General features: G+C 46.8%; 1 protein-coding gene across 1 annotated transcript in view; it reads right to left on the bottom strand.

The window, feature by feature from the left end:
* dlg2 (discs, large homolog 2) overlaps positions 1–16,623 on the bottom strand; it is a 239,301-nt gene that overhangs the window by 84,698 nt on the left and 137,980 nt on the right. The window contains exons 8-9 of the mRNA XM_079282881.1: positions 10,439–10,608; positions 9,128–9,264 (exon numbers count right to left, since the gene is read on the bottom strand). Of these exons, the coding sequence (XP_079139007.1) occupies positions 9,128–9,264; positions 10,439–10,608 (307 nt within the window). The remainder of the gene's footprint in view (positions 1–9,127; positions 9,265–10,438; positions 10,609–16,623) is intronic.

The following is a 16,623-nucleotide window of genomic DNA, read 5'->3' as shown; positions in this document are numbered from 1 at the left end:
GCCAGTCCACTACCTCCATCAGTCAACAACCTTCGGCTCTTCACCAACTATTTGACAAAACGAGTGGCTCAAGCACAGACTGCAGAGAGAAATCAAATGACAAATCAAACCAAGCGATGGGGGTTCGCTAACTCACTGAAGCAAGCCCGCAAAGACAGAGAAGAGGAACAGCGAGTGGCAATGATGGCACTAGGGATGGCCATGACAGATCGGATGCAGGTGGACATGCCAACCGGAAAAGAAAAAAAACCAGGTCCCGTCTGTCACTCAACATCAACCCCCTGGACGTCACCCCTACCACTCAAGCCCCGGTAGGTCTGGAAAAGGCTGCACAGGAAACGAGCCAAACACCTCTGGCCTCGGTTCCTCCCCCGCCCTCAACTAGCCTGTATCCAGCACTTCCTCCGGTTCCTCCCCCATACTCCATTCATATAAGCACCGGTGAGAACAGTAAAGGGAGGACTGCTCTCAGGAGCATTCCAGATGTCCCTGGATGAAGGGTGCACCATCGACACAAGCTCCACCTCAACAGAGCGAGCGATGAGAGACATGATGGAGAGGGTGAGAACATTGGAAAGAGCTATGACAAGAGTCCCCATAGACAAAGAAGATCCTACGACAGCAGAGAGAGGCCAGCAGGCCAAAGAGAATGAAACACAGGCCCAGCAACAGAGACAATTCGATCAGGACTGCATTCAGCAACTTCACGACGACCTCGCTGCCACAACACCTTGCCCCATGCACTCAGAAGAGACCTATGTGACAAGCAACCTGTACCATGATCCTAAAGCCGGAAGACAGCCATCACAAAGGAACTCAAGCGGACCAACCACATTGGAGAAGCTCTCTGTCCTGCTAACAGAGGCGGAAGTGCTACAACAGACTCTGAACTCAGTTATAGCCCACACCAGCCACTGTGACAGACCGGTGGCAGTGCCAATGTATGCGGTGTCAGGCACTCTACAAGGAGAAGTTTTCCCCCTCAAGACAGGGACTGGAGTTCCACTCCCCCAACATGCCATGCAACTTCGGTCTCAGGGCCAGCACCAACGAGAAGGAACAGAGCAGAGTGTTCGTGGTGCATATCTGACCAGCATGATACAACAGCTTCCATCCCTCCATGCAGGAGCTGATCCGTGGATTGAGCTCACGGAAGCTTTGACTGCTGGCCGCCAGCTGGCAGTGGGCGACCTGAGAGCACTTCTCTCCCGCTGTCTGGACCCATCCCAGTGTACTGCCCTACTACACATGGCAGGCGCTGGTGCGGCACCAGATGCCGACCCCTTTGATCAACATCGTACAGCGTTGTGGCAGCAGCTCAGAACCAAGTTCCCCACTCCAGTGAACCAAGGCGCAGTGGCAGCATTCATCTGGACCCCGGGAGAGTCTCCACCCCTGTATCTGGCCAGAGCAGAACGGGTGTGGCGCCAGGCCTTCAGAGAGCCACATGATGGAAGCGTTACCACAGTGGCACTATGGCGTGCAATGATTAAACGAGGCCTCCCTGATGGACCTCGCCAGTGCATGGATGCAGTGGTTGGCCTAGAAGCAATGACACAAGACATGTGGAACGCCCAGCTCCGAGATTACCTCTCTAAGTACATTCAAACTGAGGCGGTTGGCGACACAGAAATTAAGACCTTGCAGAAGGCCCTACTCAAGAAACAACTCAAAGAACACGACGCGGCTGAGGCCGCCGCGAAATCTAAGGCTAAACAGCAACAACAGCTGGTAGTCCAACCTGCACCGGCTCCACCTCCAACGGCACCTACTCCCTCTGTCCCACTGGAGGCCATGATGGCTATGATGTCAGCAGGCGGTGAACAGTCACGCCCATGGGTCCCTCAGGGCCAATGGGGTGGAAGAGGAGGAGCCAGAAGAAGAGGAGAGCCTGGAGGCAGAGAAGCGTCCTATTTCTGCTACAACTGTGGGAAACCGGGACACTTCGCAAGACACTGCAGGGCAGCGCCACAGCAGACACAGAGAGGAAGAGGACAATACTCCAGAGGAGGAGGCGGACATGGCCATGACGGACAAAGACCACAGCAAGGGGCCCATCAGGCTCCTTGGGACGAGGAACATGGTCCCCAAGGCAGGGCCCATGCCACACAGGCAAACAGTCAACAACAATGGCCTGGAGGCTACAACAGCCCTCCCTATTGACACGCCCCTCAACTACTGGAGTCACACACTCTACATTTCGGCCTCACCAGCGAACCTTTAATCAGGTGCTCAGTAAATGGACAGGATCACATCTTCCTCGTCGATACTGGAGCCACATATTCGAGTGTGATGACCACGCAGCCGTTGTCGGACCGGTTTGTGTCAGTGATGGGAGTTTCTGGCACTCCAGTTCGACAATTTTACACCACCCCTCTCCCAATCACATTTCAAGATGCAACCCTGACGCACAGCTTTCTCTCTGCTCCAAATTGCCCAGTCAACCTGCTAGGACGCGATCTGATGACTCGCCTCAATCTGAGCATCTGGCTGAACCAAGAGGGTGTACATGTCTCGTCCAACCCACCAACTAGTATGTTGTCCATGCCAGTACGCATTCTCTCCCTTGCTCCCGCTATAGAGACGGTGTCCCACACAGATGAAGAAGTTTACTGGCTACGCTGTCTTCAAACTGGCCCCCAGACCCCTGCCATCCAATACTGGTTTAACATTCTCAAACCAAAAATCACTCAGCATTTCCCATACAAAACCCCTGGACCACGTCCACTGCACTCTAAATGTCACACCAGATCCCGACGACCCCTACACAGAAGACTGGGATGAAAACATGTCTCACCTTAGACCCACCATTCAGTGTCTACACATCTTTTGTGGCCAAGAAGGAGTGGCATCAAGCGTCATTCTATCTCCCTTCCTTCGCTCATGGTATCAGCTAGATGCGGACTCATCACCCCATGTCACTATAGCTGTTGGTTTTGGCCATGAGGCCAGAGGTCTGGGACCTATGATCAAGAGAGCACTAACTCTCACTTGGGAACCAACCCCTACAGAAGGTCTGCTCAAAACCAAGGAGGAGACCATGTGGAGATGGACAGCCCCTGACACTGTTGAACACACATTACCGGAGCACCTCCCTTTGCCTCGTCACCATGGCAAATAGTGTTCAGATCATCCAGCTACAACTGCCTGTTTGGCTCAGGTCCCAGGAAGGTTGTGGACCTCAGGGGCCTATGACGTTGGCCGCCTGACTACGGAACCCATCAAAGTCACATTCACAGACCCACATCAGCTTCCTGTGTACAGACCCCAATATCGTCTGAAAAAAGAACAACTGGAAGGCATTTGGCCGACGATTGAAGGCCTGCTCCAAGCCGGAGTCATCTACCCCACCTCATCAGAGTTCAACACTCCCATACTTCCGGTTCCAAAGGCAGGAGGAAAAGGCTGGAGAATGGTCCAGGATTTCCGCCCGTGAACAAAATCACGGTTCCAACAGGTCATCCGGTTCCAGATCCTCATCTCTCTCTCAGCAATTTGAGCCCTGCACACACCCACTTCACAGTAGTTGATTTGGCCAACGCTTTCTTCAGTGTCCCACTGCACAAAGACTCTCAGCCCATCTTCGCCTTCACCTTTAATAATCAGCAGTATACGTATGCCTCCCTACCCCAGGGCTACAGGTGCTCCCCAGGTCTATTCAACCACCACTTACGCCTTCATCTTGCTGACCTCGCCCTCCCAGTAGGCGTAGTTCTGATTCAATATGTCGATGATCTGCTTTTGGCAGCAACGTCAGCAGCTCTCTGCCTCGATTCCTCTGTCCGACTCCTCACTCTATTGGCCGAAAAGGGCTACAAGGTCAAACGTTCAAAGGTACAGTTCACCAGACGCCAAGTGTTGTTTTTGGGTCGCAATGTTTCATCAGACGGTCAAGGCCTGTCGCACACGCACAGGGCCACCATCCTGCAACATCCCCAACCGCTCACTGTTGCCGCTCTCCTCTCATTTCTGGGTTTAACAGGCTACTCACGAGCCCATATCCCAGACTACACCAACATTCTCAGAGAGATGTTGAAGGAAGTGGGCACAAGAAATCTTACTGCCACCCTCACATGGACAAAAGAGGCTGAAGCAGCCTTCTCCCACTTGAAGCAAGCACTTGCACATGCCGCGGCACTCATGTCCCCAGACTACTCCCTACCGTTCCACCTTGATGTTTCTGAAAGAGACAGCCTACTCAATGCTGTACTCTTCCAGAAAAACGGGGGTGAAAGACAGGTACTGATGTATCATTCATCAAAACTGGCCGCTGTGGAAAATGGTCAATCCACGTGCGCAAGATATGTTGCAGCAGTGGCAAAAGCAATTGAAAAAACTTCTCATTGTCATGGGCCATCCACTGGAAGTACACACGCACCATGGCGTGGCAGCGTTTCTGATGAGTAAAGAATTCACGTTCAGTGCCGCAAGAAAAACAGATTCAACACACTTGCACCATGCCACACATCACCTTTGTGCCAGCCACAAGAAATATGTCGGCTAACTTTACGGATGGACAACCACATGTGTGCGAGGAAGTTGCAGTACAAGAAAACAAATTGAGATCGGATCTCCAGAACATTCCCCACCTCACAGCTGAAGCCTGGCTCTACACGGATGGTTGCTGCTATAAAGGAGAAGAAGGGAACATTGCATCCTATGCAGTGGTCCAACAGAAGAGTGATGGCTATCACCAAACAGTGGAGTCAGGGATTCTGCCACAACCCGCTTCAGCACAACTAGCGGAAGTGGAAGCACTGATTCAGGCTCTGAAGTGGAGCACGGACAAAATTGTAAATATCTTCACAGATTCGGCTTACGCCCACATCGATGGCCCTGTATGGCGAAGACACAACTTCACCACTTCAAATGACCACCCCATAAAACAGCTATGAGAAGGCTGGTAGAAGCAATCCAACTACCAAAGGGGGTGGCCATCATGAAATGCAAAGGACATGACACAATCAGATCACGAATCAGCGCCGGTAATGACGCGGCAGACAGAGCAGCTAAGAAAACTGGAGGCTACACACCTCGCCAAATGGTTATGAAGCCAACATCCGGCCCACCTGAGCTTACCATCGAACACATCAAAGATCATCAAAAGAAAGCAGGACCTTATGAATGGTCCGAATGGACACGGAAAGGAGCCTCAAAAGACAAAGGTCTGTGGAGAGCCCACGACGGCAGAGTGGTTGCCTCAGCAGAACTGTGTGCAGCACTCCTACCAGGGGCCCACGGACCTACACACGAGGGAAAGAAACGGACATTGGACAATTTAAAACAACTATGGTGGCATCCATATGGTGCGATGAATGTCAAATTTGTGGAAAATACAACCCAAGAAAACCATTCAAGACACCGATGGGATCTTATCCCGTGCCCTCTGCCTGTTTCCAAGACATCAGCATAGATTATACAGATATGGGACCAGAGAACAGAGTGCAGGGAAAGAGGTACATCTTGGTAATGGTAGACAGATTTTCAAGATGGGTGGAAGCAATTCCCACCAAGAGAGAAGACGCGCAGACAGTTGTAAAGTGGCTGCAGACAGAACTGATTCCCCGTTACGGAGTGCCGAGATGCATCCGCTCTGATAACGGATCACACTTTAGCAACACCATGCTCGCACAGGTAGAGCAATTTCTGGGAATCACACACCGATTCGGGTCAGTCTATCACCCGCAATCTCAGGGCCGAGTGGAACGAGCGAATCAGAGCCTTAAGGCCAAAATTGCCAAAGTTTGCGTGGGCTCCAAATTAACATGGGTTGAGGCCCTGCCCCTGGCCCTTATGGCCATGAGGTCCGGAAAAGGGGGAGAAACACATCTCTCCCCACACGAGATCATGACTGGCCGGTCGATGCCAGGTCCACCCAGAGATGGAGGTCATATGCCACCTCTGGATGTACAGCAGATTGAAATGTCTTCTCTTCTCTTGCTGAAGCTCTCTCCAAGCAGATCGAGAGGACTCGAGCAGTACCTGAAGCAGCGGCAGCTGGAAAGCAGATACAAGTAGGTGATTGGGTCAGGGTCAAGGTTCACAAGCGGACTGACCCCAGGTGGACTGGGCCATACGAGGTGGAGGAGGTTACTTCACACTCGGTCCAGGTCAAGGGCAAATCAGGCGCCCCTTGGCACCACCTGACACATTGTGTCCCAGCACCGGTACCAACCAGAACACTGGGAGAAATTCGCACTAATTTGGAAAATGCACCGAGAGTCTAGACGCTCTCTAGGGGCCCCTCATGTAGACCCCGCCGAGGTGAAGAAAACTATGATGGGGGTGGGGGTGGGTATGGGGATACTTGCTGCCCTCATGTTGTGGGGACTACAAACCATGTATCAGACACACCAGCACCCATCTAATTATACCGCCCCTTTCCCGAATCAGACTTCTAATTCACCTGCCCCTTTTCCCTGTCCATCCCCGATGACTCACAGCCGAACAAGACGCAACACCCCAACATTGGTCCATACAACAGCATGTAGATCCAAACTCGTTCTGAACTACACAGCCGGTTCCACCAGTGCATACACATTTGATTTGTGCGACGTTGTAACCTGTAACGGCAATATAAGGGGTTGGCGGGGCTATAATGTTTATCTTTGTGGCACACCCCCAATAGTGAAAAGCTGCGAGACTAGCGGCACGGCCCGACCAGTTACGGGCGGGTGGTGCAGTCATTGGGGTCTTGTAACTAAGTACACCGGAAGATGGGTCCCCAATGGTTTGACAACCACCAGCCCAGCGTATAGGTGGTGGAGCAAAATTAGCCTACAGAGAGATTTTAGCGCCACAACTAACCCTCTTACCCTCTCGATAAACAACATCACAGCAAGTCTTTACGGTAACACCAGGGCATGGTTCATCTTAGGTGTCGACATCGCACACAAAGATCCCTTGGTCGGTATCCAGATCAACATATTCCCCCAGGTAGAGAACGAACACACCCAGCCCACGTCTGCCCTAGCATTGGCATCTCCAGCTGCCACCACTCCCGTAGTGTTTTCTCAAGATTATACTGGAATGACTCCCCTGCAGGTCTTGCGAAGGTCCACAGGTTATGGCAATGATAATGTTTGGTTAAATTGGATCACTGATAATGCTAACAGACAAAATATGACAGGGTGCGTGGCCTGCGCCTCCGCCCGACCTGCCATGTTCACCGAACCAGCCCCTCTCTACCCGCAAACTGATCCTCAGGGCTATGCCTGTATGATAGATCTCACACGACAAGCTACGCCCACAAATTGTGCCACACTTGCCGCGATATTTCCACCTATCGTAAATGAAACAAAATTGGGCCAATTTTCCGCCATGAGAGGTCAGGCTAACAGGTACATGTGTTTTAATTTCACAGCAGTCAGACCACAGCTGAATGTGGGCAAAATTTCCCCTGATTGGTGTAATGAGACCCGCGATGGCTCAGACATTGGGCCCTGGGCCAGAGCAGGTTTATTCTACTGCTGCGGAGACCTGCGCTTGGTACCTAGAATAGAAGCTAGCAAAACCGTCGGAACTTGTGCAATGGTCAGACTCGGAATGCCCCTTACCCTAATAGGTCGTAGATTAGCACGAGCGGACGGTCTAGCCGTTTCTCTCACCAAACGCAGAAGGCGACACATCATCAAGCGAGAAGTTGCCTCAGGCTCCTTCGAGCTTACTGGAGGCCCCACCTATATAGACTCAATAGGCATCCCACGAGGCGTTCCTGACGAATACAAACTAGCTGACCAAGTCGCCGCAGGTTTTGAAAACATTCCCATAATCGCAGCCTTCTTTCCGATCACTCCCAACAAAAACGTGGACCGCATAAACTATGTCCATTACAATGTCTTGCGTCTTGTTAACCTCACTAGGGACGCTGTTGAAGGCTTAGCCGCACAACTCGCGCCGACCTCTCTTATGGCTATGCAGAATAGAATGGCTTTGGACATGTTGTTAGCTGAAAAAGGGGGTGTCTGCTTAATGTTTGGAGAAATGTGTTGTACCATCATTCCGAACAACACTGCCCCAGACGGTTCGGTCACTCAGGCCTTAAATAGTCTGCGCACCCTCTCGGAAGAAATGCATGCGGCATCAGGCATAGACAATCCCTTCTCTGATTGGATGGAATCCATGTTTGGCAAATGGAAGGCCCTCATCATGTCCATAGCGGTTTCCATCGCGGTTTTCTTAGCTATTCTCATCACCTGTGGCTGTTGTTGCATCCCCTGCCTCCGAACTTTGATAGGCCGTCTTATTACCACAGCTCTCTCCAAGGAAAGGCAGCCGCCTCCACATGGTGCTTATCCACTGTTGAATGGAGACCTGCCGGCCCCTGACCCAGAGGGGTCATGGGACCAGGAAGAAGAACCAGAGTTGCGTTCATTGACTAACTCCCAGTTAGACGACGACACACCAGTCTAAGAAGTTCACACCTAGCAGGTGTGAAAAGGGGGATTTGTAAATAAAATATATTCATTCACTGTTAAATAATATGCACTATACTTGTAAAGCTTATATTGCGGAGTTGTGAGGTCACTATAAGTAGGTCAAAAACGCCGAATGGGGCATTCCGTCACCCGTTCGTACGATAGAAACAGATACAGTGGCCCTGAAAGTAACACTTGCTTAAACCACCAGATTAGGGCGGAAACTGCCATCTTAGAGTAGGAGAAGAGCTCTTTTTATCTATTCACACAGAGAATTCGAAATAGTTTAGAACTGCACCCTTTTTCTGCACCTTAAGTGTTAACAATATGCTGTACATCAACATTTCACACACACTGACGTTCCAGAGAAGGCGGATTCCGGACGTGAGCCATTGTGGGTGACGTTGCCTAGTGCTCCATCAGGCCATTTGAATGCTAGAAACAAATCCACCTCTGCTTTGATTTTGACCAATGGCTCCACAAGGAGAACCCGATGACACGCCTGCGCTCTCTGTATAAGCGCTCTTAGGTTTCACTTTTGCACCTTTTGCCTTGGGTCCGTGCACGTTTAACTGCTGGACATAATACTTCTGTCACAAATAAATGTTATTGCTTGAATTGAGCTAAACGCCTCGATCTCAGTCTGTTCACTCGATCTTCATTCATAACAACTTATATACACACACACACACACACACACTTGTACTCACCATTAACAGCCGGTCTCCTACTTGTAGCCGGCCATCCTTCTGTGCTGCCCCGCCGTCGATTATCTTGGTGACGTATATGCTGTTGTCACCAGGGATGTGCTGGTTTCCAACTCCACCTGCGATACTGAAGCCAAGCCCTGTGTGTTTGCATATATGAAAGTAGTTGGTTAGTTTCTGAGTTGTATGTATGAGAGATTTATGTTAGCATCAGACAATACCATAATGATCATGTATCAAGCTAAACAGCATATGTATCTAAATATTTTTACTTTTATTGGGCCGAGGAAAACCCTGTTCGAAACCAGTTCAGCTAAACTTGAGACATGGTCAAAGAACATATATGTTAGTGTTGGGCAAGTTAACGTGACAATGCAGTCATTAATTAACGCAGACAATTATATTATCGCACGTTAGTACAGATTTCTATTTTTATTAATTAAGCTGACATTTTTAACACAAGAACCGGGCAGCGAGCGGTGAACAGCTGTGATTGTGTGGCGTCACTTCCTGCTGCCGACCCCCCCCCCGGGTGACACGCCCGGTCCGGAACCCCCCTTCACTCAGTCACTGTCCCTCCTGTCTCACACACATGCGCAATCGTCTCGTTACAGGAACGACGAGCGGTGAACAGCCGTTTGTGTGGCGTCTCTTCCTGTTTCCTTGACCTACATTCCCCTGGGTCCTAAGTCCCTCCATGTACAGCTTCTTATCACCCTCTATGTACAAACGTACACATATTACGGTAATCAGCGTGGCATGTGTCTGACCCAAAAAAGCAATGATTCATTTAAATTCTTTTTTTAAGTGTTTGTAATGTTTGATAGATAGATAGATAGATAGATAGATATAATAATTTAGATAGCCCTAAGAATATAAAAACATGACGTAGATAGGTTTGAAGTTTGCAAGGTGTATATTTCAAATTGCATCTCTTACACACGTGAAGATAAAGTTTTGAACATCGGCTGAATATCAGAATCATTATAACTGCTGCTGTGTAAAGAGAATACTGCTGTTAAAAAGCACCTTATTTGTTTAACGTGTTTGCAAACCAAACTTTATTGCACTTTTGTTCATATAGCAGTACTTTTAAAATAAAAGTGCGCAATACACTCGTTTTGAATTCATTATTGAACGTGACGCATAACAATGCAATTAATCGCAAAACAATCATGCGATTAAAAATGTATTTATTTTACTTTGCCTTACACAAAATACGATGCATTAACAGTGACCACTGACATGAAATCAATCAAATTACCGCTCCTGTAAGGAGTGAATATGATCAGTCAAGTGTGTGTCTGAGCTCACCTTTTGGTCCTTTGATGAGTTTGATCTCAATGATGGTCTCGAGAATTGGCCTGCGGCGCCGCACATACAGCCGGACAATAGAACCTGCATCCTTCAGGGCTTCTACTGCCTTACTGTGAGAGACTTCAGACACGTCGGAGTCGTTCACCCGCAGGATGCAGTCGTTTACTCTGCAAGAGGAACAGTGTGCATCAATGTCACTGTCACATCCGAGGGGCCGATCTGAGACTCAAGCGCAGACACAGACACTGGAGACAAGGTGAAGTTGAAAAAAGGTTCTTTACTTAAAGTCAAACAAACTGAAAGAGACTCCAACAGGGAGCGGGAAAAAATCCAAACAGAATACAAAAAGGCAATGTCACAAAAAAACAAAGGTACAAACCAGGAGTAAACGCTAGAGCACAGCGCAAACACGAGGGAGACAAAACACTGGGACAGACCGGGGAACGAACAAGGACGATCTCACAACCAGAACAGGGAAAGCAGGGGAGTATATATTTGTGGGGTGATGAGGAGAGTGAAGGCAGCTGGGTGGACTGGGCAGGTGAGTAGGATGAGTGTAATCAGGGGAAACACACACACAGGAACACGGGACAAAGCCTAAACCATGACAGTCACAAAGCAACAAAAAAATCTCCTTTGACGAATAACTTAAAACACATTTCAAAAGACACACACACATACGTGAAATATATCTAACGCTGTTATAACTCTGGTTGACAAGAACAGGGGATTGACTGAATTTAAATCTGTCCAGGGTGACGATTGCAGAGGGAAGTAACTGGTAAAACAGTGTAAGGAGTGTTTGTAAGGCTGATTCACAGCAGTTGTAATGACTTGTATTTTATTTGTGGGAATTACTGCCACCTGGTGTTAACTTAAAGTGTTACAGTTATTTGCCAGTGTATTATATGTGTGGCACATGTGACAGGAAGTAACTTATTCCTTTTCCTGGTTTGGTCACAACATGGCTCCGTTGTACTGGAGTAATTGTGCAATAGAATCTTTATCCATCCTGCATTTTCTGGCCCTCTGAGTGGCAATGCCAGTGAGTATAATTTACTTTTATAGCTTTAGGTATTTCTGAGGGTTTATTTTGTTAGTTTATTATTAGAAATAGTTTGATGACATGTGCAACATGTAACTTCTGAATATACGTAGATGGCACAGCAATTTATGTTTCCATTGTTATTATACACATTATATGTGTATCATATTATATTATATTTCATCAAAACTAATATGTGATCGTATGTTTTTTACCTGTTTTGTAGTTTCACACTTCTTCATATTAAAACCTGTCCATATACAACACGCTGGTCTGTTCCTTGGAGGAAAAGTATGACGAAGAGTTTAGCTGACTGCAAAGACCAATACAAGACACAGAGTCGACATTGAGTCGGAGCAGAACAGCAGTCACTTTGGGAAAAGTATTTTTAAGGTCAAACAAACTTTAACTTTTATGAATTCACATGATGTTTACTATTTTTATTAAGAGCTGTTCTATCACAATGAGGGGTGTCACCATTTACAGGCATTGATCAAAACCATGATATTTAAAAATGAAATATTTATATCATATTAATAATATATATATGATATTGTGTAATAATCCAGCACATCTTAAATAACTATTATATATATTGTTAAAGTTAGACTCTCTTCCCTAGCCTTGTATTTTGAGTGTAATTCATTTGCTGAAAAAGAGACAAAACACAAAATAAACAAAGTTAAAGATGAATTTGAATGATAGCATCATTATTATTTCAAATTTTCTTCAGATATCGTGATATTATCGTGAATTATTTTGACCACGATAATCATGTTTATCATAACAGCTCTAATCACAGTTAAGATGAGACAATGTTAAGAACAACTTTATGGTTAGAAAACAGCAACGACACAACAAATGAACTAACATACTAACATGTTCACAGTACAGCCAGAGTAGTTATATTATTTGCGTCTCCCTGTAGACACACACACATTTGATGACAGAGGAGACTGTGTGTGTTTGTTGGCTGCAGATCCTATTTACTGTGCAGTGTTGACCCATGTGCTCGCATATGAGTTTTAGATCGCAGGCTGTGTTGTGCATATTACACCCTGTTTATTGTAGCTGTATGTCTGGGATGTAGAGACAGAGTGGCCACACTGAGTTCCAGCACACCAGTGTGTAAATATCTGAGTCAGCAAGCGGCTCAGTTTTAATACCCCTGAGGTGTTGACCAAATCATCCATGAATGAATGAATGAAATTTATTTATAGAGAGCTTTTCACAGACATAACATCACAAAGTGCTTAACAGAGCAGAAGTTTAAAAGCATAAAAAACACAATGTGACCCTAGGGTCAATAAATTACATACACAGAGAAAAATAAAAAATAAATAAATGAAAAATAAAATAAAAATTTAAAACATATTTTAAGAGCAGGTCGAGGACATGGGTTTTTACTCAAACGGCAGCCTAAAAAGGTGGGTTTTGAGCTGTTTTTTAAAAGTATTCACAGTATCTGCGAGGCGTAGAGTTGCAGGCAGAGCATTCCAGAGCCTCGGGGCCACTGCCTCAAAGGCTCGGTCACCACGGGTCTTAAATCGTGTGCGTGGGACTGACGGAAGACCTAGAGCGTTTGACCTGAGAGTGCGGGCGGGTGAATAGGGGCGAAGTAGATCAGCTACATAAGTCGGAGCCTGACCGTGAAGTGCTCTGTAAGTGATGGTGAGAATTTTGAAGTGTATCCTAGATGCTACAGGGAGCCAGTGGAGAGATCGGAGTACGGGGGTGATGTGAGACCGTCGATTTGTCCTGGTGAGCAATCTGGCGGCAGCGTTTTGGATGACCTGCAGACGGTTAAGAGCAGATACACTGAGTGATGTGAAAAGTGAGTTACAGTAGTCAATGCGTGAAGAGATAAATGTGTGTATGATCATCTCTAATTCAGGTGTTTATATTACAGATCTCAGTTTACTGATATTTCTTAGATGGAAGAAACATGATCTGGACAGCTGCTTAACATGGGGGTCAAACGACATGGATCGATCAAAGAAAATCCCTAGATTGCGCAGGTTGCAATCGGCAGCAGAGGAGAGTGGACCAATACTCTGCCTGATCATGGGGACAAACTCATCTGGAGCAATAACTAGGACCTCCGTCTTAGTGTCATTGAGTTGTAAGCTGTTTTCTGCCGTCCAGTCTCTGATGGCATTGACACAGTCCAGGAGCCTCGTTAATGTGAAGGCCTCGCTGGGTTTAAATGACAGATGGAGTTGGATATCATCTGCATATAAATGATAGGACACATTATAACTTTTTATAATCGGCCCCAAAGGTAACAGATAAAGGGAAAATAACAGAGGCCCCAGAACCGAGCCCTGCGGTACGCCACAAGACAGTGGAGAGGTAACGGACACAAAATCACCCACAGAGACATTGAAACTTCTGTCATTGAGGTAAGATGTAAACCAGTCTAACGCTATGACAGATATGCCCACCCAATCACGTAGCCTCTTAATCAGGATGTTATGGTCTACAGTGTCGAATGTAGAACTGAGGTCCAGAAGAACTAACACAGAGCAGTCACCTGTATCAGCACACATGAGAATGTCATTTGAAACCCTCAGGAGAGCGGTTTCAGCAGAGTGTTGCTTACGAAACCCAGACTGGAATTCGTCGTACATGTTGTGCCTCTCTAGTGCAGCAGTACGTTGTTTGGCCACCACTTTCTCTAAAATTTTGGACAGGAAAGACAGTTTTGATATGGGCCTGTAGTTCATGAGCAAAGCTGGATCTAAGTTTGGTTTCTTTAATATGGGCTGGATAGTGGCATGTTTGAAAGAGGAAGGGACAATTCCTGTAGACAATGAGGAATTGACAATAGATGTTACTGCAGGGCCAATAATTAGCAGAACTTTCTTAAATAGAGAGGATGGTATTATATCCAGAGGGCAAGATGATGGCTTTGTTTTGTTAATAAAGTCCATCAGGTCTTGAAGGCTGATAGGCTGGAAAGAGTCCAGAACAGCAGGAGATTGCGAGGAGCTACATGTAGATGAACAAATCCCAGGCTGAATACCAGACCTAATACCTGTTACCTTATCATTAAAATAGGTAAGGAATTTGTTGCAATCGTCAACAGAACAGCATGGTAATGTAGAGACAGACGGTGAAACAATTCTCTAAATTGTGTCAAACAGAATCTTGGGATTTCTCTTTGAGGAAGAGATTAAGTTGGCAAAATAAGCAGTTCTAGCTTCCTTTACTCCAGTATTAAAGAAAACTCTGAGGTCTTTGAGATATGAGCGATGCACTTCTAGCCCAGTGGCTTTCCAGAGCCGCTCTGTCCTGCGACACTTCTGTCTCAGGCTGCAGACAGCGTCTGTCATCCACGGAGAAGTGTTGCAGGCAGCCCTGGTCCTTTCCTTAAGAGGTGCCACTTTAGCAGAAGTGCATAGAGAACTGATCAGCTGTACTCTGAGTAATAATGCGAGAGTGGAATGTTTGTTTCAGACACAAGGGGTCAGCATTGACAGAAAGATCAAAGAAAATGCATTTATGGTCACTGATCAGTAGGTCCTCACAACGGGTATTATCAATATCAAGACCCAGAGAGAACACAAGGTCCAAGGTGTGACCACCCCTGTGAGTGGCACCAGAAACATTTTGCGTGAAATTAAAAGATTCAGTAATATTGAGAAACTCAGTGGCTATACAGTCTGTGGTATCATTGATATGCAGATTAAAATCACCAACCAGAAGCACTTTGTCTAGCTTGATAATAGAGGTCAGAAAGTCTGTGAACTCTGATAAAAACTGACCTGCAGGACCTGGAGGTCGGTAAATTAAAAAACAGTAAAACGGCTTTAGCCGGCCCACTTTAGTCAGCTGTAGGTCAAAAGTAGCATAGGATTCTGTGCTCCCCAATTGGCAGGAAAACTGATTCTTCCAGACCATGGCGAGACCTCCACCGCGGCCTGTCAAACGCGGTGTCCCAACATAAGAACAGTCCACAGGGCAGCGTTCATTGAAATGGATGCATTCCATATTCCGTTGCCAGGTCTCAGTCAGAAATAAAAAAAAGCCAAATTATGACTTGTGAACAAGTCGGTTAGGTAGTGATGCTTGTAGGGGATGAATGCGGCTGATGAATGATCGTAGAGGAGTGACAGAGGTCAGTGGATCCAGGATCATGTGTGCCAGGTGTAAACAGTCACTCATGTGAATGGGAGTGAACAGCATGCTGTAAATTAGCCGCTAGCAGGCGGCTACCTAGTTTGTTAAAATTAATACCATCGTTCTTGAAAACAGAAGAGCGGCCCCAAAACAGATAAAAATTGTCAATGAAGCTCATGTTGTTGGTCCTGCAGGCGGCCTGGAGCCAAGTGTGGAGGCTGAGGACTCTGCTGAACCGCTGTGATCCACGGCCGAGTGTTGGACTTGGACCACTGATAAAAGCAGACAGTCCACAGCTTGAACCTCTTATCACTCCTGTAAAATTTGCCTAAAACGCCTAACCAATGCGTACCCAAAGTAAACTGCACAGCTCTTATTGAACCATTGGGAGTAGATGTATGGTTTTAATCTTTTTTGAAAGGGAACACTCTGTAGTTTCTTCCCAAACCGTCAGAATCACTGTAAGTGCTACTGGCATTGAGTTATATAGTTTACCACACACGGAAACAGAAGGCTTTTTTTCTGCCTGGATTTCTTTTAGCCAACAGATTGCAGCAGTTATCTATGGCTGGCACTTAGGAGCTTAGCTTCACAGCGAAGTGACTGCAGGAAGTCATAGGACCCGGAACACATTGAAATTTGATAACAATACGACAGAAAATAAATATTTTACACGTGGTTTACTAAGAGTACGTCCGCGTAAATGTGCATTTGGGGGCTCGTAGATGCCACGTCAAAATCAGAGAATACGATACACTACGTGTAAGAGCCATATGAGACTTGATAAGATGTCTTAAGTGATTTGTGTAACAAACATGTGGAAATGCTCCTTTAGTTGCATTATTGACTACGTCACAGCTAACAGCCCTCAGTTGAGGTTATTCAGTCTGCGGAGCAACATAGTTTTTTAACTGTTGTGCTACCGCTGTGACAAGTTGAGCAAAGAATGTATCTTGTAACTTTATTTTGTTACGTAAACCTGTTTTTAAATGAAGCTACTGCCTACGAAGATTCA

This window comes from Melanostigma gelatinosum (genome assembly GCF_949748355.1).
Source record: "Melanostigma gelatinosum genome assembly, chromosome: 14".
Lineage (NCBI taxonomy): Eukaryota > Metazoa > Chordata > Actinopteri > Perciformes > Zoarcidae > Melanostigma > Melanostigma gelatinosum.
This window is presented reverse-complemented; position numbering and strand designations above follow the sequence as displayed.